We start from the raw sequence: 24839 nt of genomic DNA on the forward strand, positions 1-24839 counted from the left end.
GGCTGTAAGTGAAATAGTCCCGTGGTGGCGGGATGGGTTGGTGACAGGAGCCGAGTGCTCCCCACGGGGCCAGCGATGGGATCGGAGCCGGGCGCTGGCTGATGATGATGGATAAACCTTCCCTCAACTCCCGATTGCACCAGCACAACTTTATTCAGCGTCTGATCTCTGTTTCCGTCCCAAACTTCCTCAGGTTAAACTGAAAAGCCAGAGGGTCACCTCCCACCGTGACCACGCTGGAGGGACAGAGCCCAACAGCAGGAAAAAAGCCAGAAAAGAGCCAGAAAAGAGCCAGAAAAGAACCGGAAAAGTTCTTTTTGGAGCCCTGTTGAGCGAAATGCCACGAGGCAGAGCATCATCCCAGGGCCACGATGCTCCTCACACACTTGTACCCGCACAGGGAAGCAGCTCGGGATGGAATTGGGATCTTGGCTGCCAGGAATACCTCAGCTGGAAAACAAAACGAAACTGCGAAATACCTCCCTACCCTTTTTTTTTTTTTTTTTTTTTTTTTTTTTTTTTTTTTTTTTGTAGGTTTTATCTGATTTATTCTCTCCTCGTTAAGAGGAGCTAATTAACAAACCATCGTTTAAATAAACAGCAGCCAGAGTGTTTGTAACCTCGGCTTTATTGAATTGTGACAAATTAGTAGCCTCTGCATGTTAAATGAAACAGATGCATCGAGGGGGAAAAAAAAAAAACCAACCCCTGAATTCCCATCTGGATAACGATCCTTGCTGTGGACACGGAGCAGAGAGAGCAACTTCTGGCCAGTGTGGTAAAAAATCCCAAACAACCCCAAAACCTGGCGGGTTTCTGGGTGCTGAACCCTGCAGCGCTGCGGCTTCACCCTGAATTCATCCCCAGGGAACGGCAGGGCCGGGATCAGCCACGGGACCAGGCTGGGGTGTGGATAAATCCGAGCAGCCCCGAGAGCTTCTCCGAGCTCTCACAACCACTGTGTTCATCACGGATCCACGATGATAATCCTATAACCACCGCTGTGCCGAGCCCGGCATCCCGCAGCTCCCGGTGCCCCTGGGAGGAGGGAGCAGCATTCCCGAGGGATGAGCCGGGGGGGGGTGAAGCCGTGGCTGCGTGTCCCAGGCCAGCCCTGCCCTCCCTGCCAGGAGGAAGGGGGATTTTTGGGATGCTTTCCCCCTTTTTCCTGCTCCCCAAAGGGTGCAAGCAACGCTCTCCATCCTCCCTGTCCCTGCTGCATCCCGGCTGTGGGATGGCCATTCCCAAAATTCAGCAGAGCCGTCACCGGTCTCGTGCTTCCAGCTTCGGGTGCTTACAGCTCCTGCTGTCCCAGCGGGAATTGCTCAGTGTCAGCTCTCTCCCGGGGCTTTGGGAATGCAATTACCTGGGAGCGTTAATTACACTCCAGGTGAGCACAGAGCCGAGCAGGGAGTGCTCCAGGGTGGGAAATGCCGGGATTTGCAGGGATGCTGCGGTGGGATCAACCCTCGGCATCTCAGGACACAACTTCCCTCTGGACAGAGAGCCCCAGGATCGATGGAATCACGGAATAATGGAATTGTTTGGGTTGGAAAAACCCTCTAAGATTGTCCAGTCCAACCAGCCCCCCAGCACTGGCAGGGCCAGCACCAAACCACGTCCCCAAGTGCCACATCCACATGGCTTTGTAATCCCTGCTGGGACAGCGATCCCAGCACTGCCCCGGGCTGGAAGAAATCTTCCCAATATCTGACCTAAACCTCTCCTGGCACAACTTCTGTCCTGAAGAAACTGATCCCCACCAGTCCACAACCTCCTTCCAGGCACAGAATCTCATCCCAAACCTTTGTCGGGATGAGAAATTCATGGAATGAAGAGTGGTTTGGGTGGGAAGGGACCTGAAATCTCACCCAGTTCCACCCAGGGACATTTTCCGCTGTCCCAGTTTACTCCAAACCCTGTCCAGCTGGGCCTTGGGCACTTCCAGGGATCCAAGGGCAGCCACAGCTTCTCTGGGAAATCCATCCCAGGCCCTCACCACCTTCACAGGGAAGAATTCCTTCCACAGGAGCTCGGAGTGCAAAGAAAACTTCCCCCTGAGCTGCAGCCTCTTTACTTATTTTAGTTTTTTTCCTTTTTTTTTTTTTTTAAAATTTCTTTTATTAATAAAGGCTTCATTAACGAGCAGCGACAGAAACTCACACCAGGGAACTGAGTATTCCGAGGAGCCAAGTCATCAATTAAACCAACATTTCCCTCTGTTCTTTCCCTTTCAAACCCTCGGTTTCATCACCAAAATGCCGAGTCGAGAGGGCTCCAGCGAGGAGGAACAATAGCAGGGCACCAACTCCTACATCTGCCCCTTCTCCCCCCTGGAGAGGCGCGGATCAGCGGTCCCACAATTCCAGGATCCATGGGAATCATGGATGCTGCATGGCACGGGCAAGGAAAGCTGCCCCAGCACCTCTGGCGGCTCCCAAATTACGGAACCCCACTGTCTGCAGGGTACCCAAAAGCTGATATTTAACCCCCCTAGCGTCAATTAATGATTAAAAATCGTTCCTTGCCCTGACTTTTTTCTCCTGCTGGAATGATGAACACACCTGGATCACGAATCCTCAGCAAAAGTGTCCCCAAGGTGTCCCTACAACTCTTCACCCAGCAGCCGAGGAGCAGGAACGACAGCAGCCAGCAATTAACAGCTGGTCTCTCTGATTTCTGATAAATCCAAGCGTTCTGGATCAGCTGGAGCCGCGTTCCACGTGCTACAGGGGAAAAGTTTCCTGCAGAGCACACGTCCCTTTGGGACAGGGACAGGGCCAGGGGACAGGGCCACGGGCACAGGTGAGCAGCCCGTGCCCTCCAGCTCCATTTCCATCCTTCCCTCGTGCAAAAACCCCATAATTTTTAAGGTTAATAAAGCCCTTGTTTGCTTAAGACAGCACCTGTTTCTATGGTGACACTTGCAACCCGGAGCCTGTTTATCAGCGGCGACGCCGCGCGCGGTGACAAACGCGGCCCCGAGTCACCGCGGGGACGGCCAGCGGTGCTGCCAGCGCCTCTGGGGACGGCGGTGCCACCGTCCCTCGGCACCCAAAGGCCCCAATCCCCGTCTATGGGATCCCCACTCCGCCCTACAGAGCCATGGGAGGGGTTGGAGCAGCGGGAGCTGCGCCCTCAGCGTGGGGAATGCCAGGCTGGGCGACGGGTGGGAATGGCTCTGCTCCAAAAATATTGGATGCAATTCCCATATCCCACCCCAGGGACGGCTGTGGCAGCTCCGTGCCTCAGTTTCCCTGCCCTGCGATGGGGTTGGTGGCTGATCCAGGCGGTGCCAGCAGCGCCCGGCGGGTCCCGCTCGGTTCCAGCCTGGCGCAGGATTTCTCCCGGCTGGCAGAAACCCGTTTCCATAACGACTTTTCTGTTACAAACATATTTTGATAAAAATAAAGTTAAAGCGGTGAGGCTTTAGTGGAGTACAAATTCGCTGCTCTCGCCCTCCCCCTTCCTCCTCCCCGAGGAGGGGGAATAAAGAAGGAAAGCTTTCCATTTGAAGGGCAGTATTTTCTCCCTTCTTTTTCTTTCCCCACTGAATACAAAATGGAAAACCGTGTTTACCGGGGATTCGCTGTAAACCGGTCCCGACTCTGCCTGGTTACCTGATGCTCTACAGTATGCACAGGATAATGTGATAAATTCATTTCCAATTCACTGCATTATCCTTTGAATATTTTAATGACTCATTGAATGGAGTAAAAAAAAAAAAAAAAAGGGAGGAAAAAAAAAAGCTATTTCAAATGAACAATTATGCTGCATTAGAGTAAAGGCTGATTATATTTAAACACTGCTTCCATGGATAACGGGACATATCGACCTCCGCCTATAAGAGCTAATTTGGCTCTTATCTCTAAATAATTTTACACTGCAAATTACCATGAAAACCTAAAGGGCTTTAAAAACATTCATCAAAAGATATTATTCCACTTTGTAGCAACATTTTTATTTAAATTATTTTGAACAGGAGTGAAAGCATCTCTCGTGTTTGACAATCGGAGCGGCGACGGAGCAGCGGCTGATAAGGAACGGCGAGCGGCGCCCAGGGGATGGGATGTTCCATCCCCAAAACCCACCTGGGAGAGCAAATCCCCAGCCAAACCCCAAAGCTGGTGGCGTGCCAAAGTACTGCAGCACCCAGGAGTGGCATTTAGTGCTGCTGGAGCTGCTTCCCTCCAAACTGGGGGATGGCAAAAGCCTGGGTGATGCCGGAGGGATGCCGGGGTGACATACAAGTGATGCCGGGGGGAAGCCGGGGTGGTACCCAGGGGGTGCCGGGGTGGGGACCCCGAGGATGCTGGGGTGATATCAAAAGGATGCCAGGGTGATACCCCAAGGGATGCGGGGCTGATACTCCAGGGATGCTGGGGTGATACCCAGGGGATACTGGGTGATGCTGGAGGGATGCTGGGGTGGTACCCCAGAGATGTCAGGGTGACCCCAGGGATGCTGGGGTGGTAGGTACCCAGGGGATGCAGGGGGGAAGCTGGGGGAATGCCAGAGTGATACCCCAGGGATGCCGGGGTGATACCCCAAGGGATTACGGGGTGATACCCCAAGGGATGTGGGGCTGATACCCCAGGGATGCTGGGGTGATACCCAGGGGACACTGGGTGATGCTGGGGGGATGCTGGGGTGGTACCCCAGAGATGTCAGGGTGACCCCAGGGATGCCGGAGTGATACCCCAGGGATGCCAGGGTGATACCCCAAGGGATTACTTGGTGATACCCCAGGGATGCTTGGGTGGTACCCAGGGGATGCTGGGGTGATACCCCAAGAGATATTGGGAGGATGCTGCAGGGATGCCATGGCAATACCCAAAGGATGCTGGGGGGATGCCAGAGTGACACCCGTGTGATGATGATGATGATGAGGGGATGCCAGGGGGATACCCAAGGGATTCCTGGGGGATGCTGGGGCAAAGGCAGCGCAATACCCAGGTGGTGCTGGGTGATACTGGGGTGACACTGGACGACACTGAGGTGACACTGGGTGATACAGGGGTGACACTGGGTGACACTGGGGTGACACCAGCTCAGTGCTAGGGTGACACTGGGCAATACTGGGGTGTCACTGGCTCGGTGCTGGGGTGACACTGGGTGACGCTGGGGTGACACTGGGGTGACACTGGGTGACGCTGGGGTGACACTGGGTGACACTGGGGTGACACCAGCTCAGTGCTAGGGTGACACTGGGCAATACTGGGGTGACGCTGAGCGATACTTGGGTGACACTGGGTGACGCTGGGGTGACACTGGGCAATACTGGGGTGACACTGGGTGACGCTGGGGTGACACTGGGCAATACCGGGGTGACACTGGCTCGGTGCTGGGGTGACACTGGGTGACGCTGGGGTGACACCAGGGCACCGGCGGGCGCGGGGGCTCCGGCAGCCCCCCGGCACGGCACCGGCCGCCCCGTCCCTCCCGGAGAAAGGCACTTGCAAGCCCCTCTCTGCACCAAAGCAACAGAAGGTGTCATGTAAAGCCTACACGGTTATTTTAGAGCCAGTGTGCAAATAAGGCTGTCAGCTGAAGCTCCTCGGAGCCAAGACTTCCATTTCCCCCCCAAAGGGATCTGCATCTCAACGAGACACCATGTGGCTGAGCCCGCCGGCTCCGCACTCGGCTTTGGGGCTGGGGGATTGGGAAAACTCCGCCTGCAGCCCCGGCAGGACGCGCCAGGACCCCCCCACTGCACCCCCAGCCACGGGCATGGAGCTGAGGTGGTTTTGCCCCGGTGTCCTCGCGGGATGGGGATGATTTTTTTTTTTTTTTGGTGGTTTATTGTGGGATTTGGGGGGGTTTATCCGCGTCCCTGTGTGTGTAGAGGAGAGATACATACACACACACCCACGGGAGATAGAGGGGATATATTTATCCCATCATTATAGGGATCATATCAATATATAGGTTTTATATAGAATATTGCATGGAATCAGTGCAATATCTCACGTTGGAAGGGACCATCAAGAGCATCGAGGCCAAATCCCCGCTCGGAGATGTGTGTTTATATTTATAAATGTATTTATCTCGTGATAAGAAAGCTTAAGGAATTGTTGGGGCTGGGATCAGCCCCATCCCTGGCAGATAGGGAAAACCCTTTACCTTCCTTCCCAAAAATCTCCTTTTTTCCCCCCCGCCCTCTTTCATGGCCTCACACAGAATTTTTGACCTTAGAGATCACAACCGGCATCACCCAAACGCCAGGGGGGGAAAAAAATATCTCACCTTCCATTCGTGCTGGAGGTTTGAATCCCACATTTCCCTTCTTTGCTTAAAGGGTTTTATACTCCCAAAAAAAAAAAAAAAAAAAAAAAGGGAAACCCACAATAATTAGCAAGAGGGAACGGCTCCGAAGGATCTGTGTACAGAAGGAAGCACAGGAGCTTGGGCTCCTTTGCGCTTGGTAAATATTAAAATTAATGAGAGACTTTCAGGACCCTGTTGTTAGAAATGCAGAAGGGGTTTCTGTGAAGGATAAAAACACAAAACAACACGGCAAAAAAAAAAAACAACACCAAAAAAACCAAAAAACAACCCAAGTCCTGTACACAAATTCCCGCAATTATTCCCGATGCTTCCTATTTTTCAGCCAATTATGGAATCCATGGTAAGTATTAATATCCCGTTTTAATTTGCTTAATATGCCCATTAACAATAAAAAGTCTAATTAAGGTAGCTGTACAAAGAGCCCTCAGCAGTAATTTCAGAGAATAATAGAGGAGAACGACGCGATATTTCTTGTTAAATGCACGCTGCAAATTAATTGATATCTTAATTAGGCTTTAGTACCCAGATTATCAGTTAGATTGATTTAGGGCTGCAACATCTCGTTGTTTTTTGAAGACATAAAAACAAGCGGGAGGGGAACAAACTGCTTTTCCAAAATATTCCTAGGAACGAAGCCACGACACACCGGGACGGGGGGAAGGACTCATCCCATGGACACAGAGCGCCACAAAATTCACCCCAAACTCATTTTCCTCCTTGTTTTTCTCACTGAACTCAAACCATTTTTAATTTAAAAAAAAAAAAATCAAAACCTAGAGAAGGAATTGAGATTTCCACCAAACCCACTTTTTTTAACCACAAAACCCGACCGGCAGCAGGAGCTGTTTGGAAGGACGCGTTGTCTCCGCGGAGAAAACCGGTGGTGGGGAGTTGGCAAAGTGTTTTTTGGGTTGTTTTTTTTTTTCCTTCCAGCATTTCCTTAGGAGAAGGAGGGGGAAAAAAAAAAAAACCACCCAAAAAACCCAAGCAGCAATATTTTTGGACCAGCCTGGCTCTTTATAGCCTGAGGAAGCACTTCCCTACCTACACGCCCAGCGCCATTTACATTTCTCTGGCAAACGCTCGGCCTCCCTCCGGGATTTCACCAGGAGGAGTTTGAATCCCATGGGATTCCAGCCCTCCCCTGATGCTTGGGAATGACCCCCACGGACTCACCAGGATGTCAGTGACCAGCCAGTGCCTCCAGAAGCGGTGCTTGGGGCTGGATCTGTTGGGAGAGTCGGGGTCCACCATCACCAGGACGTATTTCTTGTTCTGCAAAGAGAGGAGAGGGGGGATGTTGTGGGTTTGGGGTGACGGCAGGAACCCCCAAAATCCGTATTTTTCCACTCTTTCCCAGCACGTGCACTCTGGTGGTATCACCCCAGAGATGAGCGAGGAACGGGAGCCAGGAGAGGCCACAATTGGTTTGGTTTAATTCCAGATCTTTCCAGAGGAAAAATGTGGGTTCTGCCTCCTCCAAAGAAAATTCTCCAAGGAGAATTCCCTCTGCTTCCAGCCGTCCTCTTGCCACGTCCCACCGAGGTGCAGGATTTTTTCCCATATTTTTGGGATCCAGGCGTGGCTGGGGACAAGCTGGGGAATCCATCCTCCCTGGGGGTGGCTGTGAGGAGCCAAACTCTGCCCCAAACATCCCAAAACAACGAAAAGATGCTGCAACAAGGAACACCCGGTGGTCAGGTATCACTCCTGGGTGATGGGATTGGGCAAAGAGAGGCTGGGATTTATGGAGGACACTGGTTTAACCCCAGGAAACCCTCACAGCCCACCCCAGGTCCCCACTGAGGGCGCCCTGCACCCAAAGGTGCCACCAGCATGGAGCCCACGTGGATATTTTGGTCCCCTGGGGATGGAGCTGGGTTGGGAGTGACCTCTGGAGGAGGCTGTGGAGGGAAAACCTGCTGATCTCCAGGGATTTGGCAGGACCTCAGGCACCGGATTATCCCGCAAGCACCCGGATTAAGGGATCTATATCCGAATAAAACCTCCAGGTGCGTCTGTCAGGGCGCCAGCCAGCGGTGCCACACTCCTCTCCAGCTGCCCCGGGGGCTGGGCTTTCACAAACAGCCCTGGGATTCAGCCCTGCAATTCCCAACTGGAATTAAGCCCTGCAATTCCCACTGGAATTAGCTGGAGCTCTGTGGCTGCGTCCCTTGGCCTCTTGTGAAACCGGGCAGGGATTTGCACAGTGAGGTGCAAATCTTTTTGGGGCTGACTCAATATTTTCGCTCCCTTTCCCAACCTCTGGTTGGGGTAAAGAGGCAAAACCCACCCTGGGGTGTTGCCATAAGCCAAAAACCCCCTGTGCCCCCTTTCCCTCGGCATCCCACACGTCTCATAAACCTCCTGAAGACCCCACCTCCACGGGGAGCACCATTTTTCACCAGAAAACGCGGATTTCAACCCCTCTAAGCCGACAGCTTGCAACAGTTGAGGAGAAAATCCCAAACCGCCCTGCCCGGGAGCGCGCCCGCTGCCCTGCTCCCTAAATCCCGGCCTGGCATCATCCAGGGTGGGGGAATTATGACATCGACCCCTGCAGATGTGAGCGTGGGAAAGGGGCCGTGCTGGCGTCACCACGTGAGGCTGAAGGTCAGGACCCCGAGGCTGAGCCTCCACCACCCTCCTCCCCACTGCGCTCCCAGCTGCAGCCGGCTGAAAAAAAAAAAAATTAAAAAAAAAAAAGAGGGAAGAAGCAGCAAAATTCCTTAACAGCGCCGAAATCAGTGTTTAATAGGAAGGAGGAGGAGGAGGAGGAGGAGAAGGAGGAGGAGGAGGAGGAGGAGGGGAGGGGGAGAAGAAGCCCGACAACCCAAAAAACCCTACGCTGGAAGTGTGAAGGAATTTGAGCTCTAACTTTGGGGAGGGTGCGGAGCCGAGCTCGGCGTTTCTGAATCTCTCGGCTCCGCTCGGAGCCCAGCTGGTGGGAACAGAACGTGTAGTCATGGGACTGTCATCGTGTGCTGTCCAGGTTAACATGTAGCATTTCTATTACTATTAACAGACTTTCTGCTCCTCACTCCATCTGTTCTTCGAAATAATTGCAGTTGTACAGACCATGCCTTCGCTCCAGGCAGGCTCTGGGGAGAGGATAGTGCTTTTATGCAAAAAAAAAAAATAAAAAAAAATAAAAAAAAAATTATAAAAAAAATAAAATAAAAAGGAAAAAAAAAATGGGGAGGAAAAAAAAAAAAAGTGTTAAAAAATAACAGCAAACACGAGAATAGAGTGCAAGTGAAGCTAACAGCAGGCTCGGAATTGGGGACAGATTGTGGCCTAGAAAGGTGACGGCGCACGCGGCCGGGGGCCGGCGGGGCCAGACCCCGGTGGGGACGGGACAGGAGCTGGGGTCAGCGCCCTGAGCTGGGGGATTTTTCTCTCTCCTCACCTGCCGGCCACCCTAAGAGCCGCAATCCCTCACCTTCCACCTAAAGATAGCAAAGCCCTCCCGGAGCCGAGTTAATCCCGGCTGCTCGTCCTGCGCTGCTCCCCAGGCTGCAGCAGCCCCCCAAAGCCACTCCAAAAACCCCCGTGCGACGTCCCTGGGCCGCGCCAGGCGCCCCAAACGATGGAGGAGATGTTTTTGAACTGCTTGCGAGCAGCAGAGCGGCCCCAGTGTGGTGATCTGGGGGGGTTTTAATGCTGAAATCCCTCCTCGACACAGGCTAACAGCATTAGCTGCTGTCAGGGCTGCAGACGGGAGCCAGCCCCGAGTGACACGGGAGCCGCTCAGCTTTACAAGCGTGAACCAGCAGCCCCAGGGATTTTGGGAGAGGAGGAAAGTGGCTTTAGATCAGAAAATTCCGCCGGTGCACGAGAACAGGCGGCATCTTGCTGTGCTAAGGGATGGCAGGAAGGGGGGAGAGGGAAGAAAAAGCCGCTTTGGGTTGCTGAGGATGAAGATTCGGGGGGGGAAAAACACCCCCAAAGCTTTTGTCGCTCGCTCCTGCTCAGCCCAGGCCACGGAGGAGCTGCTGGAGCACAGGACCCAGCGTGTCCTATCGGTGTCATGGAATGGGCTGGGTGGGAGGAGACCTTAAATCCCATCCAATTCCATCCCCTGGGCAGGGACACCTCCCACTGTCCCAGCCTGCTCCAACCTGGCCTCGGGCACTGCCAGGGATCCAGGGGCAGCCACAGCTCCTCTGGGAATTCCATCCCAGCCAGGAATTCCTTCCCAATATCCCATCCATCCCCGCCCTGTGGCAGTGGGAAGCCATTCCCTGTGTCCTGTCCCTCCATCCCTTGTCCCCGGTCCCTCTCCAGCTCTCCTGGAGCCCCTTTAGGCCCTGGAAGATGCTCCGAGCTCTCCCTGGAGCCTTTTCCTTCTCCAGGCTGATGTGTGACACCAACTGGGTCACCTTTCCATGGCCACCCTTCCCTGCTTCCTCACCCCAGGACACTTAAAAATCGACATTTAACCACTGACAGGAGCTGCTGCCTTCCCCAGGACTCAAATCCACGCCTGCACCGCCCGACTTTGCCCCTCACATCCCTGGGAACGGGCGTCCTTTCCCTGCTCCTCCACCCGGAGCAGCAGAGCCGGTGGCAGGTGACAAGAGCCCTGCACTCCCTGTTTTCCCTGCTAATTGTTTCTAGAGGGGAAGCAGCAGCAGCAGCAGCGAAATATCCAGTTACTCCTGCAGAAAGCACATTAGCTGCCCCAATTAGGCACAGGTTTAGAGAGGAAAGTCGCTCCGAGCAGGCACCAGACTTTTCCAAGAGGCAGGAGAGAGGGGGATTTTGTTGCGCTGAGGGATACACGCGGAGCTCAACAGATCCCGCCGAGCCGGGGCTGCCACAGGAATTAAAGACTTATCCAAATGAAAGCAAACAGGGTGTTAAAGCGACACACATGTAGAGCGAGCGGTTTCCTTGGAAACCAGCGCACATGGAAGCGGCACACATGCAGCGCTCCGGCGTTTTCGGCGGCGCCGGGGCGGCCTCGGAGCTCTGCCCTGCCAGGGGTGCCCGGTTTGGGAATGGGCACGGAGCTGGATGAGCCCTGGGGTGTCCCGTGTTGGTGTGTCCATCCCGATGAGGTCGGTTTATCCCGGGCATGGAGGGAAAAATGGATTAAAACACGCTTTATTCTGTGAAGGGGGGGATGGTTGGTGCCCGGCTTTGCCGTAGGAATTCCATCCCAAAAGTAAGGAATGGTGATGGGCCCAGCCCCAGCTGGGCCCAGCCCAGTGCCTGCTTCCCAACACGGGGAATGATCAGGTTTGGATGGATCCGATCTGGATCCTCCCTGCTCACCCATGCCCTCAGAGCTGTTCCTCATCCGTTCCCACCTGGAGCACGGGATGTTCCACCAGCCCCTCTCCACTCGAGGCACGAGGTGAAATTTCCAGTTGCCCCGTTGCCACCCACAGCCTTGACAGCTCCTGAGGAATTTCCCCGGGTGCCAAAGGAAATCACGGCACGGACAGGCTGCGACGGTTTCTCAGCCAAAAAACCTTTCACCTCCCCGGGAGCTGCAGCCTGGCACTGCCACAGCCTGCATTATCCTGCTCTGAAGGATTTTCATGGCATGACATGATCCAGGCTGGTCCCACTGGAGATGGGACGGGGGATGCAGCCCGGGAAAAGCTGCGTTTGTTCAACTACAAACCACAAAACCTCAATCTACCCCAAAACCACCTTCCAGGGCGGGGCAGGAGCTCCTGGCTGGGCAGGGAGTTGGGAAGAGTCCCCAGAATGCTGGGAAACATCATTCCAGCTCTCCTCAGGGATGCTTGGAGGGTCCAGCTCGCGTCCCACCAGCGCAAGGAGTCGGAGGTGGAAGCGCCGCCAGCACCAGCTGAGATTTGAGATCAATCTGGGCTTTTTTCTTGGCTTGTCCCCAGTACTAAAAAGTTTCTATAACAGGCACCGGCTTCGCAATTCTGCTGCTGCTGCCTCGCCAGAGAGAAGAAATTCCAGCTCCTTCCTCGGCGGCAAAGAAATTGTTTGCCACCGAGTTTTGTGTTGTGGCTTGGGGAAGGATTTTCACCTCCTGCTTTTCCACCTGCGCCTCGTCACTTCCACGGGGAAAAAAAAAATAAATAAAAATAAAATAAAATAGCTCAGCAAAATTAACCCTGCTCCGCAGGACTTGCCCAAGGGGACAAGTGGCACCGGCTGAAGGCTTGACCCGACTCTCCCAGGCCTGGCTCCCGCTGCCGAAGGGAACTTCATTGAATTTCCAACTGCAGCTCTTCCCCCTTCCCTCTGCTCTCCCTCGGGGCTCGCCTCACCGGCCAAATATTTATGCAGCCTAATGTCCTAATGAGGATTGATTCATCCAGGGTGGTTTAAGGTTTAAGGAGGGTGTGTGTAAAGGTCTGTTCGCAGATTAAGGGCTTGGGATGCTTTAAGGAATGGGTTGTTTGCTCGAGAAGAACACTTTGCTTTCCCTCCTAGCGAATTCGAGCAGCAATGAAACAGCAATGAGGGTGTTACATGCCCAACACAACCAGGCAGAAAGTGGGAGAAATATTCCAAAGGGTCCACGGTGCTGGAAATGCAGGTGACTTTGGGGAAGGGAGGGAAGCAACAGGCTGTGATTCCTCAATCAAAAACCTCCCACCGTGGTTCTGCTCCGGGTTCCCCAAATCGAGAGGATTCCATCTAAATCCTCAAGGGGGAAATACGGGGAACGGGGCCTCGTGTCCCAAATCCAGGACACTCCACCTGAATCCTCAAGGGGAAAACACGGGGAACGGGGCCTCGTGTCCCAAATCCAGGACACTCCACCTGAATCCTCAAGGGGGAAACACGGGGAACGGGGCCTCGTGTCCCAAATCCAGGACACTCCACCTGAATCCTCAAGGGGGAAACACAGGGAACGGGGCTGTGTGTCCCAAATCCAGGACACTCCACCTGAATCCTCAAGGGGGAAACACGGGGAATGGGGCTGTGTGTCCCAAATCCAGGACACTTCACCTGAATCCTCAAGGGGGAAACACAGGGAACAGGGCTGTGTGTCCCAAATCCAGGACCCTCCACCTGAATCCTCAAGGGGGAAACACGGGGAACGGGGCCTTGTGTCCCAAATCCAGGACACTCCACCTGAATCCTCAAGGGGGAAACACGGGGAACGGGGCCTTGTGTCCCAAATCCAGGACACTCCACCTGAATCCTCAAGGGGGAAACACGGGGAACGGGGCTGTGTGTCCCAAATCCAGGACCCTCCACCTGAATCCTCAAGGGGGAAATACGGGGAACGGGGCCTCGTGTCCCAAATCCAGGACACTCCACCTGAATCCTCAAGGGGGAAATACGGGGAATGGGGCCTCGTGTCCCAAATGCAGGAGGGAACGGAGGCGCCGAGAGCCGCCCGCTCCGGCTGCCCCCCTTTTCCCCGGGAGCTGTTTATCGCCACTCGAGCCTAATGAGCGCCGCGTCCCCGGGCTGGGGACACCGCGGCCGGCCACGCTCCGCGGGCAGGGCGGCCGGGATGGACTCGGGAAGCGACACATTTCCCGAGCCGAGTGTGAGGAGGAGGAGGAGGAGGAGGCGGCGAGCGGCCGCGGTGGCAGAGCGCAGCCGTCCAGCCCAATTACTGTCACGCGGGGGGACACATGGATTGGTGACATTTGACATTTTCTACACAATATTTTGATGCAGAATGGCACCTCCGTCACAAATTATTTTCCAAAACTTGGCTTGGGTCCTGGTGGGTTTTTTTTTTTATTTTTTTTTTTTTATTTTTCTGAGGGGAAAAAAATTAATAAAAGAAAAAGAGTTGCACAGGGGTGGCATTTGCAGGCGGGCAAAGGGAAGGGTCACGGGTGTTCCCTCCGAGAGCAAAGGTGGCTGTGCCACCAAGTGGGAAAACAAAGGGGAAAACGCACCCAGAAATCCCAGGCTTTGCTCCCGTGCACCCACAAAATCCTTGGGGACCCTCAAAAGCTTTTTCCCTGCTCCCTGCCGTGATTCCTGAGGTGTCTCAGCTCGGGAGCACCGGGGGGTCAGACCCCTCCTGGCAAGCCAGGGGTTCTCAGCGCTGGGAATTGCTGAACTCGGTGCTACCAGACACCTCGGCGAAGCTGAAATGACTTTAAATGCCTAAACATTTTAAAACAAACCCTGGAACAATTCAGCTCCGAACTCCTCGCCTGCTTTCTCTCCCTCCTCGCTCTCTCTCTCCCATTTTTACGGTTTCCAGAGCTGTTTTACGCCTCATTACCTGCACACTGTGAGTGATGTCTGTCGGTCCTAGAGCTGTAAATACCTTAAATCATGCTTCATTAAGAATATCTCTGGTGCTATTAAAGAGCTATAATAGACAACGAGTTAACAGATGATTAAATATGAACTCCATTTGTGTCACTCACCGCGGGCACGAAGAGGCTTTAAGTTTTTTAAACTCGCTCTCATTATCTGGGGAAGTGGCGGGGATGGAGGGGGATGGAGGGAGGCTGGCGTGGAAATGTGAGGATGGGGATGGAGAGGGGCTGGAATGGGATGGAGAGGGGCTGGAATGGGATGGAGAAGGGCAGGAATGGAGTGGAGAGGGGCTGGAATGGGATGGAGAGAAGGTGGAATGGGATGGAGAGAGGCTGGAATGGGATGGAGAGGGGCTGGAATGGGATGGAGAAGGGCAGGAATGGAGTGGAGAGGGGCTGGAATGGAGTGGAGAGAGGCTGTAATAGGATGGAGAGGGGCTGGAATGGGATGGAGAGAGGCTGGAATGGGATGGAGAGAAGGTGGAATGGGATGGAGAGAGGCTGGAATAGGATGGAGAGGGGCTGGAATGGGATGGAGAGAGGCTGGAATGGGATGGAGAGAAGGTGGAATGGGATGGAGAGAGGCTGGAATAGGATGGAGAGGGGCTGGAATGGGATGGAGGGAGGCTGGAATGGGATGGAGAGGGGCTGGAATGGGATGGAGGGAGGCTGGAATGGGATGGAGAGAGGCTGGAATAGGATGGAGAGGGGCTGGAATGGGATGGAGAGAGGCTGAAATGGGGTGCAGGGATGAGCACATGGAAATGGAGAGATGGGGATGGAGTTTTTTGTGTGGGTTCAAAGGATGCTCACACAGAAACGGGGGGATTGGGGATGGAGGGAAGCTCACGTGGAGATGGAGGGATGGGAATGGAGGGATGGGAGTGGAAGGATGCTCAGTGGAGACGGAGGAATGGGGATTTAGGGATCCTCACATAGGGATGAAGGGATGGGGATTTAGGGATCCTCACATGGGGATGGAGGGATGCTTGAGAGGGAACAGAGGGATGTTTCCATGGAGACAGAGGGATGCTGGCCCCAGGGATGGGGCACAGGGATGCCCCAGAACCAGGAACCCCAGGAGGCACCAGCTCCTCCAGGTTGTGACTCCAGGCTGATGATCCTTGCCCGGATTTTCCCGGCTGGGGTCTGGCAGCCAGAGATTACAAAGAACATCAAATAAAAGAGGAGGTTGACAACGAGGAGATGCTTTGGGCGGGACAGGATGAGTACCTGGAAGGAAGGTGGATGGGACGGGGAATGCAGGGATGCCTGGGAGGAAGGGCTGGAGGGTGGCAGCACGGATGGAGATGCAAAAAGGATTGAGCATTGCTGGCTCGCCAACACCAGAATAGCTCAGCACAAACAAATCGCCAAAGAGCAAATTCAATAATAATTAATACCATTAAAATCCCATGAGCACACAAAAATACTGGGGAAAATGAAATAATGAGTGTTTTCTTCTTTTCTGGATTAGATTCTGCTCTGTGAAAAGAAAGAGCATTTTCACAGGCTCTGGCACAAGTGGAATTATCCCACTGCCGCAATCCTGGATTCCCGCTGGGATGGGGGATGTGGATGGTGCCAAACAACTGGCACATGTGGCCCAAAGTGGCCACGGAGAAACGGAGCTGGGGAAGGGGCTGGACCCCAGGAGAGGCTGAGGGAGCTGGGAAAGGGGCAGGAGAATTCCTGAGGGAGCTGGGAAAGGGGCTGGAGAATTCCTGAGGGAGCTGGGAAAGGGGCTCAGCCTGGAGAAAAGGAGGCTCAGGGGGGACCTTGTGGCTCTACACAACTCCCTGCCAGGAGGGGGCAGCTGGGATTTGGGATCTTCTCCCAGGGAACAGGGACAGGAGGAGAGGGAACGGCCTCGGGCTGGGCCAGGGGAGGCTCAGGGTGGACAGCAGCAGGAATTTCCCCATGGAAAGGGTGCTCAGGCCTTGGAGCTGCCCAGGGAGGTTTGGATCCCCATCCCTGGAGGTGTCCAAGGAACTCCTGGAGGTGACACTCAGTGACAAGGTGGGGATTGGGTACAGGGTGGACTCAGTGATCCCAGAGGCCTTTTCCATCTCCACCATCCTGTGATTCTGAGGGAGGAGGGTTTGGGGACAAGGAGAGACCCTGGCTGTGGGAGATCCGCGTCACCTGAGCACACCCCCTGACAGGAACGTGGCCTCTGTCCCAGCAGATGTCCCCGTGGTCTTTGTGAGGAGACCCACAGTAGCACACGGGGCTCAGAGGAACCTCCCCAGCTCCTCCCCAGCCTCTCCTCCACTGGGATCATCCCTAAAACCATCCAGACCTGGACAGGGCCCTGTGGAGCTGTCTGGCTCTGCCCTGTGTGGAGAGGGGGACAGGGGACAATCCTCACCCCACTACAGCCACCAAACCCCAGCTCTGCTCCGAGAGAAAATCCTCCTGATTCCTCACGGGGAGAAGAGCGGGATGAATTCCCACTCCTACAACTCCTGCTCCCCCTGCTCATTGACCATTCCCCAACACGCCCCGACCCCTGGGCGGCCCCGATCCCTCCGCAGGGACCCTCGGCCGCCCCCGAGGCCACCGAGGGGTCCCGGGGAGGCGGCAGCGCTGGCGGGGGGTGACGGTGACACTCCAGTCCCCAGGGACGGCGCTGGCGGGGCCGGTAATTGAATCTCGGCGCTGCGATCCCGCCGCGGGATTGAGTTCACTGGAAATGCCATTTCCGCGCTGCCCAAAACCGCCGAGAGCCCCGAGCTCCTTATCAGCGGCCGCGGGTCCCCTCTGCTCCCCCGCCGCGACCCCGCGACCTCTCCGGCTTCGGGGTCAGGCGGCTGCGGCTCCCCGGGTCACCCCGGGAAATTAATCCCGGAGCCCCTCGGGACCCTCCGCCGGAGCGATGGCAAAGGCAAGGAGGGGAAAAAAAAAAAAAAAACAACCCATCTCGGTTCTATCTGGGGAGAAATTAAAGCGTTTCAGGAGCGGCGGGAGCGGCTCCGTCCCTGGGGATGCAGCACCGACCCACCCACGGCATCATTCACCCGCTGGACCCTCTCCCAGCGCTCGGAATTTGCTGCTGCCGAGTTGTGAGGATCCAAAAGAACCGACGGGGCCTTTCTCCCACCCCCTATGCACCAACTACAATAACTTATAAAATATATATCATATGTAATACATCATATTATCGTATTATATATGCATTCTGTCATGTACTATGTATATCATATACTGGGAATGGATATAATATATATTCTATATTTCCATCAAGGATAGATGTGTTTGTATATTTTAATATGTATTTCTAGATTTATTTTCATATGTTCTACATGGAAATATAGACCGTATTCTCTATATATTCTTTACATATTCTATATATGCTCTATACGGAAATACAGACTATATTCCAGACAGATAGAGATATATTGGAAGTAGAGCTATATTCCCAATATTCCTCAGGAACAGGACCCCGCCTTGGGATCTCATTAAAAAGCTGCTCCAATCTAGGAATAATGGGAGAAATCTACACCCATCTACCCCCGGAAAGAGCTTCGGGAAAACAACCAAGAGCTCACCCTCCCTCCACACAAACTGCTCTTGCCAGCAACAGGAGGGAAAAGATGCTCAGCTCAGAACTTCCCTCCCTGGTAAAATATTTAATAATAAACTCCGAGGAGAAGCCAACTGTCTCCCTTGGATGTGGTTTTTCATTCGGAAGTTAATGGGAGTTTTATTTCCAATCCAAAATATTTTTTTAAAAATTTTTGTTGTTGTTGTTGTTGTTGCTTTTAAATTCCTGATGCGTGTTTTGTCCTGATAAACCCATCCTGTCACGGCGAATAAATTCCGATTGGGATGGACAGAGGGATGACACCCGTGTCACACTCCAGTCCCCTCCAGCCACCTTTTCCCGAGGCTCCCGATCCCCGGCACTTTGTTAATCGATCCCGGGGATAACGTTTGGAAATCCTCCCCCCCCCAGCACCACAAACAGCCGCGTTAATGCGTTAATTCCCACGATGCCTCGGCGCTTTGAAATCCCCGGGAAAAAAAAAATAAAATAAAGGGAAGGGGGAAAAAAGCTGAAATGAGTCCTGTGAAAAGGAACAGGGGCATCATTAACGCAGCCGGATCCGTATCACAGGCTGCAGCAATTATTCCCGGGTGGAACACGGCAAGCTGTGAAGAGCTTTCATTACCAGGGGTGTTACAGGTCCCTCACCTCTGGCCAATCTCCCGCTAAAAACGGGCATTTTCTGCACCACGGATTCCGGCTCCATTTAAATCCATAATTGCTCTGATTGGGGGGCATACGGAGCACGGGGAATTCATGACTGAGAAATCTATTAGGCAATAAGTTGGTTACTTTTAGGCACCTTCAAGTCAGCTCGTCTCAATTGCTGCCCGGCTCGGGGGGGAGTGGCTGGAGGGGCTGATTTCCAGGGGGTGCGATCTGCCCCGGCTCCCCTGAGCCTCAATTACCTTCCCGGGTCACCAAGGGGGAATTCAATCAGGGAAGCAGGCCATGGGATGCTGCTCCTGCCTTGGAAATGCGATTCCCTGCTGCTGGCAAATATCCCCTCTCCATGATGGATATTGGATGGGGTTTCACTGTTCTCCGGGCCGAGCAGGAGGTGTTTGCTCCGGGGGTTCTCAGGTGTGGATCAGGAATGACCCTTCCGTGACAATTTTCCCTCTTGTGTCCCTCATTCTGTACAGGGATGTTCAGATCTGATCCCTCCATCCCTGCTTCCCTTCTCCTGTGTCCATGTTTGCTCCGGGGATGTTCAGGTGTGGATCAGGAATGATCCCACCATCCCTATTTCCCTTTTCCTGTATTCCCTATTTGCTCCAGGGATGCTCAGGTGTGGATCAGATGTGATCCTTGTTTTCCCTTCTCCTGTATCCCCTGTTTACTCCAGGGACATTCAGCTGTGGGACAACAGAGGTCCTTCCATCATTATTTTTCCCTCTCCTGTATCCACGTTTGGTCCAGGGTGTGGATCAGAAGTGATCCCACCATCCCTCTTCCCTCCTCTCCTGTATTCCCTGTTTGCTCCAGGGGTTCTCAGATGTGGATCAGATGTGATCCCTCCATCCCTATTTCCCCTCTCCTGTATCCCCCGTTTCCTCCAGGGATGCTCAGCTGTGGGCCAGGTACGATCCCTCCATCCCTATTTTTCCCTCTCCTATAATCCGTGTTTGGTCCAGGCTGTGGGTCACACACGATCCCACCATCCCTCTTTCACCCTCTCCCCAAAACATCCCTTCGGGAACGAAACAAAACCGATTTTTATGCCTTTTTTTTTTTTTCCCCCCACCACTCCTTTGTATCCAAACGGGCGCATTCACCACCGTGGATGCTCCAGAAAACTGCCGAATTCCCGCGCTGCCATTCCCACCTCCCTCACTCCCCGGGTGAGCTGTGAGCCCCGGGGTGATCCATTCCCCGGGGACGCCGCCGGAAACGGGAGACAATGGCCCATTCTTCCTCTTCCTCCCCATCCCTGTATCCAAGTGCCTTCCAGGAGTGCATTAAATGATGCGATTAACATCTGTCACATGCGCTTCAGTCTCTCTTTCAGCCTCTCCCGGGGGAAGCAGCCGCACGTGCAGGGAAAAGGGTTTGTTTTGGTGGATTCAGATCCTTTTTCTTTTCCAAGCTCCCAGAGCATGGAGGGAATTGAATCTCCGTGGGGGAAGCGTCCCGTGGTTGGAGCAGGATTGGGGGGGGGGGGGGGGGGATGGAAGCTTCCAGTCAAATCCCGTATTTTGGGGTGATGGGTTGAGCCAAAAGGCGCTCCTGGGGTGAGAGGGGGTTTGGGGAAGAGGCTGAGGGGTTGGAGCAGAGGCAGCAGCAGCAGCATCCCATGATTCCCGCAGTGGGATGGCCCTTCCCCTTTTATACCCAAACCCCAAAACACCCTCAAAGCCCTTCCCGGGGGTAGAAGGGTGTAGATTTCTCCTGTTATCCCTAAACATTTTTAAAATGAGATCTCACAGCCAGGTCCTGTCCCTAAGGGCTGATTTCCCTTCCCTGTTTATCCCCCAAAATTCAAACCCTGCTGGATAAGATTCCCATTTCCTGCAGGTTTCCATTTGCTCCCGCATGAGCTGATTAACCAACCCCCCAACCTGTGGCTGCTCCCAAAAAAACCTCCCACATCCCGTGTGGACATTGGGATGCACCCAGGGCAACCCCGCCACTCCCAAAACCCACCAAAATCAACACCAGCAGCGAGGCTGGGGCACCACAGGGCAGGGACGCTCCAGGATCCAGGAGATTGGGAGGAAAAAAAAAAAATCCCATTTAGGGACATCAACCCCCTCTGTGGGATTTTTTGGGGGGGCGGGAGAGAAAGGATGAAGCAGCATCTTAGCAGGACAGGGAGGAGGGATGGGATGCTGCTCCCACAGCCAGGACTCCTTTTAATTGATTTCTCATGGTTTGGTGGCTCCTGGCTTTAATTACAACACAAATGTTTGCTGATGCAATTACAGTGCACACGCCATAAAGCTGCGAGAGGGTGTCACCGGGTCGTGGGTCTTCGTTTTATTTATGGCCTCGAGAGGGAAAAAGAGAGATCCTGCTTCCTGCCCAGATCCCTGGGGATCAATCCTACTCCCAAAGGTGGGTTTCTTTGTGGCAGGGCAGTTTGGTTTGGATTTTTTTTTTTCCCTTTTGGTTTAATATATTAAAAGGGAAAAAAAAAAATTTAAAATGTGCCTTGCGGCAGCTCGTCTGGGGGTGAAATAATCCACTCAACATTCCGATTATCAGCTAATGCACATTTGCATTAGAATGGGTTAGAAGAGCTCCCAGGATGGAGCAAGATCCCCACGGATCAGCCGCTGGCCTTACACAGAAAAGCCACGGATCCTTGCCCTGAGCACAAAACCGCTCAGGGATGCAGCGCCAGATACAGCAGTAAATATGTGGAATATAAAATAAATGTATAGGAGAGCTGTATATAAATTACAATATAATATAATATAATATAATATAATATAATATAATATAATATAATATAATATAATATAATATATAAAATAGGATACAATTCGCATAAAAATATTACATATCATACATTGGGAAAATACATAATATATGTATAATATATTGGAAATGTGCATCATATATATATATATAAATAAATTGGGAATATATGTCATTTCTGTAAGATTATTTGGAACATGTTCACAATGTCCTTTGGAAATAAGACCACGCCGTGAGATTTCACTACAAAATGTTAGAGTTTAGGAATAATGGGGTGGGAAAAAAAAAGCAGGATTAGCCAGAATTAGCCAGGTCAGCTGGTCCTGAGCCGTGGTGCCAAATCCTGGGGTTGTCCTGAAGGTTTGGAAGTGCCTCACGCTGGGATGGCAGCGCCAACCCTGCGGAATTGTGGACACCCAGCAGCACCCCTGGGCTCTTGGTCTGTGCCCTCAAACCCCCAGGAAATGCGGGAGCAGCGGCCTCATCCCGGCTGAAATTCCCGGCGTGCGGAGCAGCCCCCGGAGCCAAACCCTGACGCTGCACCTTTCCCACCTCAGCTGTCAAAACCGAGCCCTCTCCCCCCCCGGAGCCTCGTTAAAAATGTGATGCTTCCCTAAGGCGACCGAGGGAGACATGGCCAAATTAATGAGGACGTGACAGAGTTTACAGCGCGGATTAGGCTCCTCTTCCCCCGGAAGAAACCTGGGGATTGAGGGAGAAGAAGGGAAGGCGAGGCCGAGGGACGGCCAGGGGTTTGGGGAGCATGTGCGCTCACCAAAAGAGCAATCCTGTCCTTGTCACTGCTCATCAGGCGCAGGGAGACGCTCGGCCCTGCCGGGAAAGGACGGGAATTCAACCTCCCTGCCCCACGGATCCGGATCCGGCCTCCTCTGGCTGTGCCAGGGGTAGGTTTGCAAACACGCCCTTTGCAGCTCTCCCACTTCATTTCCCCATTGGAAAATAAATAAACATCATTGTTTGTTGTTGGGGGGTTTTTTTTGTTTTGTTGTTTTTTGGGGTTTTTTTTTTAATCTCTCATTTTCTGCTTTTCTTATTCCAATCTGGAAAGCAACAAATTTCCAGCAAGAAGCTGGGATGGGCTGGAGGCATCTCCATCGGGGCAAGGGGCACCTTGTCTCTGTGACGAGGAAAGGTTTGTGCCCCCAAACCTCCACAGTGCCAAAATACATGGAGCATCCACGGCCCCAATCCAAAAAATTGGGATTTGGCACCTCTGGAAGAATCCAGCTGATGCCACTGGAAATGCCACTTCCAAAACCCCCAGCCCCTATAGATATGAACCTATAGCCACGTCTGGAGGTGAGGGGACGCCTGTGATCCCCTCTCCCACCATCATCAGCATTTTAAGGGATCGGGGATTTTAGGAAAGCGCTGAGGGTCCTGTTTGAGGGCTCCTCTTTAATCCCAACCCCCTTTGAAACCGAAATAAAGCTCGAAACAATCCTGAACCAACCCCTCGAGCCCAAACAGCAGCGAGATTTGGGAGCCGGTCCAAGCTCTGCAGCTTAGGCCCATCTCCAAATATCTCCCAACAAGTTTATTTATGGAAAATAAAATCAGTCCAAGATGTTCACAGCTCAGGAATATTTAATGCTATTTGGTGAGAAAGTATTTCCAGCGAGGAGGGAAGAGTGTGTCTCCCCGAGCCCGGCTCGCGGCATCGCGCCGGCAATGGCGCCGGCGCCGACCCACACCGCTCACCCCGGAGCCCCGAACTGGTCTGACTGGATCAAACGCCTCCCTCGTTTCATTCCTACCCATCCTGCTTTAATCAATTGGCTCAGGAGGCCAGGATGAGGCGAGCTGTGGGAAGAGGAGGCGCGGAGAGATCTCCGAGGGGAGCGCCGCCCCTGGGTGAGAGGGGGACACCTCACAGACCTGTCCCTTTCCCATCACCCAGGGACAGGAAGGAAATTTCCCTGTGCGGGAAGAGGAGGGAAGGGAGGCAGAGTGACCCCAGATGATGCTCAGACACGGATCCCACCCCTCTCCGGCAGCCAAAATCCCGCGGGAGCCGCGGCCACCGTGGCGCTGAGGTCGCCCAGGGAGGTGACACGGAGCTGTCTGCTGGGCCAGCCTCGGGTCAAGGGCAGGCCGGGGGCAGCGGTGATGGGAGTCACTTTAATAGACACCTGTCACCTGATGGGGAGCGTTAATGCGTCCCCCTGATCCCACGGAACGTCCCTCCGATCCCGCGGGACACGGAGGAGCCGCATCCCGGCTGCCACCACACGCCGGGCTGTCACCTTGGCCAAGGCGGGGACACGGAGCAGCCAGGGAGGGAGGGACAGCGCCAGGGCAAGGCCTGGACTTCACAAACAGCTCTAATATCCCTGGAAGACGTCTCCGAGCCATGCACGGGGTTGGAAATGTCTCCCATTATAGTTCTGAGTCATCCGTGACTCAGTGACATTTCTGGAATGGAAAAGCAGCGGCTGGCCCAACCCTGTGAGGCCACACCACAACCCCGTGGCTTATTTCTGATCCTGTTTCCCAAACAAACAACCCCCCAGAGCCGTCCCTCCCCAGCCTGGATGTGCAGCCACTCACGGATGGTCCTCTGGGATGGCAAGTTTTGGATTCCCAGCCCGAGAGGTTTTGTTTCGTGTGGGAAAACCCAGGATCTGAGCCCAACTTTGCCACTGGGGACAGAGCCAGGTGAGGTGGCAGCAGCTGGAGCCACCCCAGGGACGTGATGAGCAGGGCTGGATTTCCTAAATCTTTACGTTTAAACATAAAAATCCTTAAAAAGAAACAAAAAAACAACCATAAAATAAATAAAAGCAACTTCCAGCAGCCCGGGACTGGCACACACAAAGCCAGGGTCACGCTGCTGCTGCCGCAAATCTCTGCAGGAAAAAGGGGTTCAGGAACACTCGGACAGTCAGAGTTGGAAGGGTCACACTGGTGTCTCCCAGGGACAGGAATTCTCATTAAGGCAGCCCTCATCATTCAGTTTTATCCTGGGAATGGCCAAGTCCAGGGCAGGAAACACTCGGTGACCTGATAACCCGGGATCACACAATTATTTCCCCCCCTCTCTCCACGGTCCTTTTGCAGCCCGTTATTAAAGCACTCGATTTGAGAGGCTGGGAGGAAGCTGCCCCTGGGGAAGGCATGGGAGACAGGGATGCTGGAGGGGCAGGATGTTCAACAGCTGGAGGACTTGGAGGATGGAATGCTTGGGAGTCAGGATGCTCAGAGGTCAGGATGCTCAGAGGTTGGGATGATTGGGGGTCAGGATGATCGGGGGTCAGGATTCTTGGAGAGAGGGATGCTCAGAGGATTGGATTCTTGGAGGCCAGGATGCTCAGGGATCAGAA

At 53.7% G+C, this 24839-nt stretch overlaps 1 protein-coding gene across 4 annotated transcripts in view; it reads right to left on the reverse strand.

Moving 5' to 3' along the window:
- Nucleotides 1-24839, reverse strand: part of LOC136302807 (phosphatidylethanolamine-binding protein 4-like) — a 75683-nt gene that overhangs the window by 29731 nt on the left and 21113 nt on the right. For all 4 annotated transcript variants that reach the window (XM_066206368.1, XM_066206370.1, XM_066206367.1 and 1 more), the window contains one exon: nt 7465-7563. In XM_066206368.1, coding sequence (XP_066062465.1) covers nt 7465-7563 — 99 coding nt within the window. The remainder of the gene's footprint in view (nt 1-7464; nt 7564-24839) is intronic.

This window comes from Chamaea fasciata, unplaced genomic scaffold (assembly GCF_029207755.1).
Source record: "Chamaea fasciata isolate MVZ Bird 193981 ecotype frontalis unplaced genomic scaffold, bChaFas1.0.hap1 SCAF_30, whole genome shotgun sequence".
In the NCBI taxonomy this organism is placed as follows: Eukaryota; Metazoa; Chordata; class Aves; order Passeriformes; family Sylviidae; genus Chamaea; species Chamaea fasciata.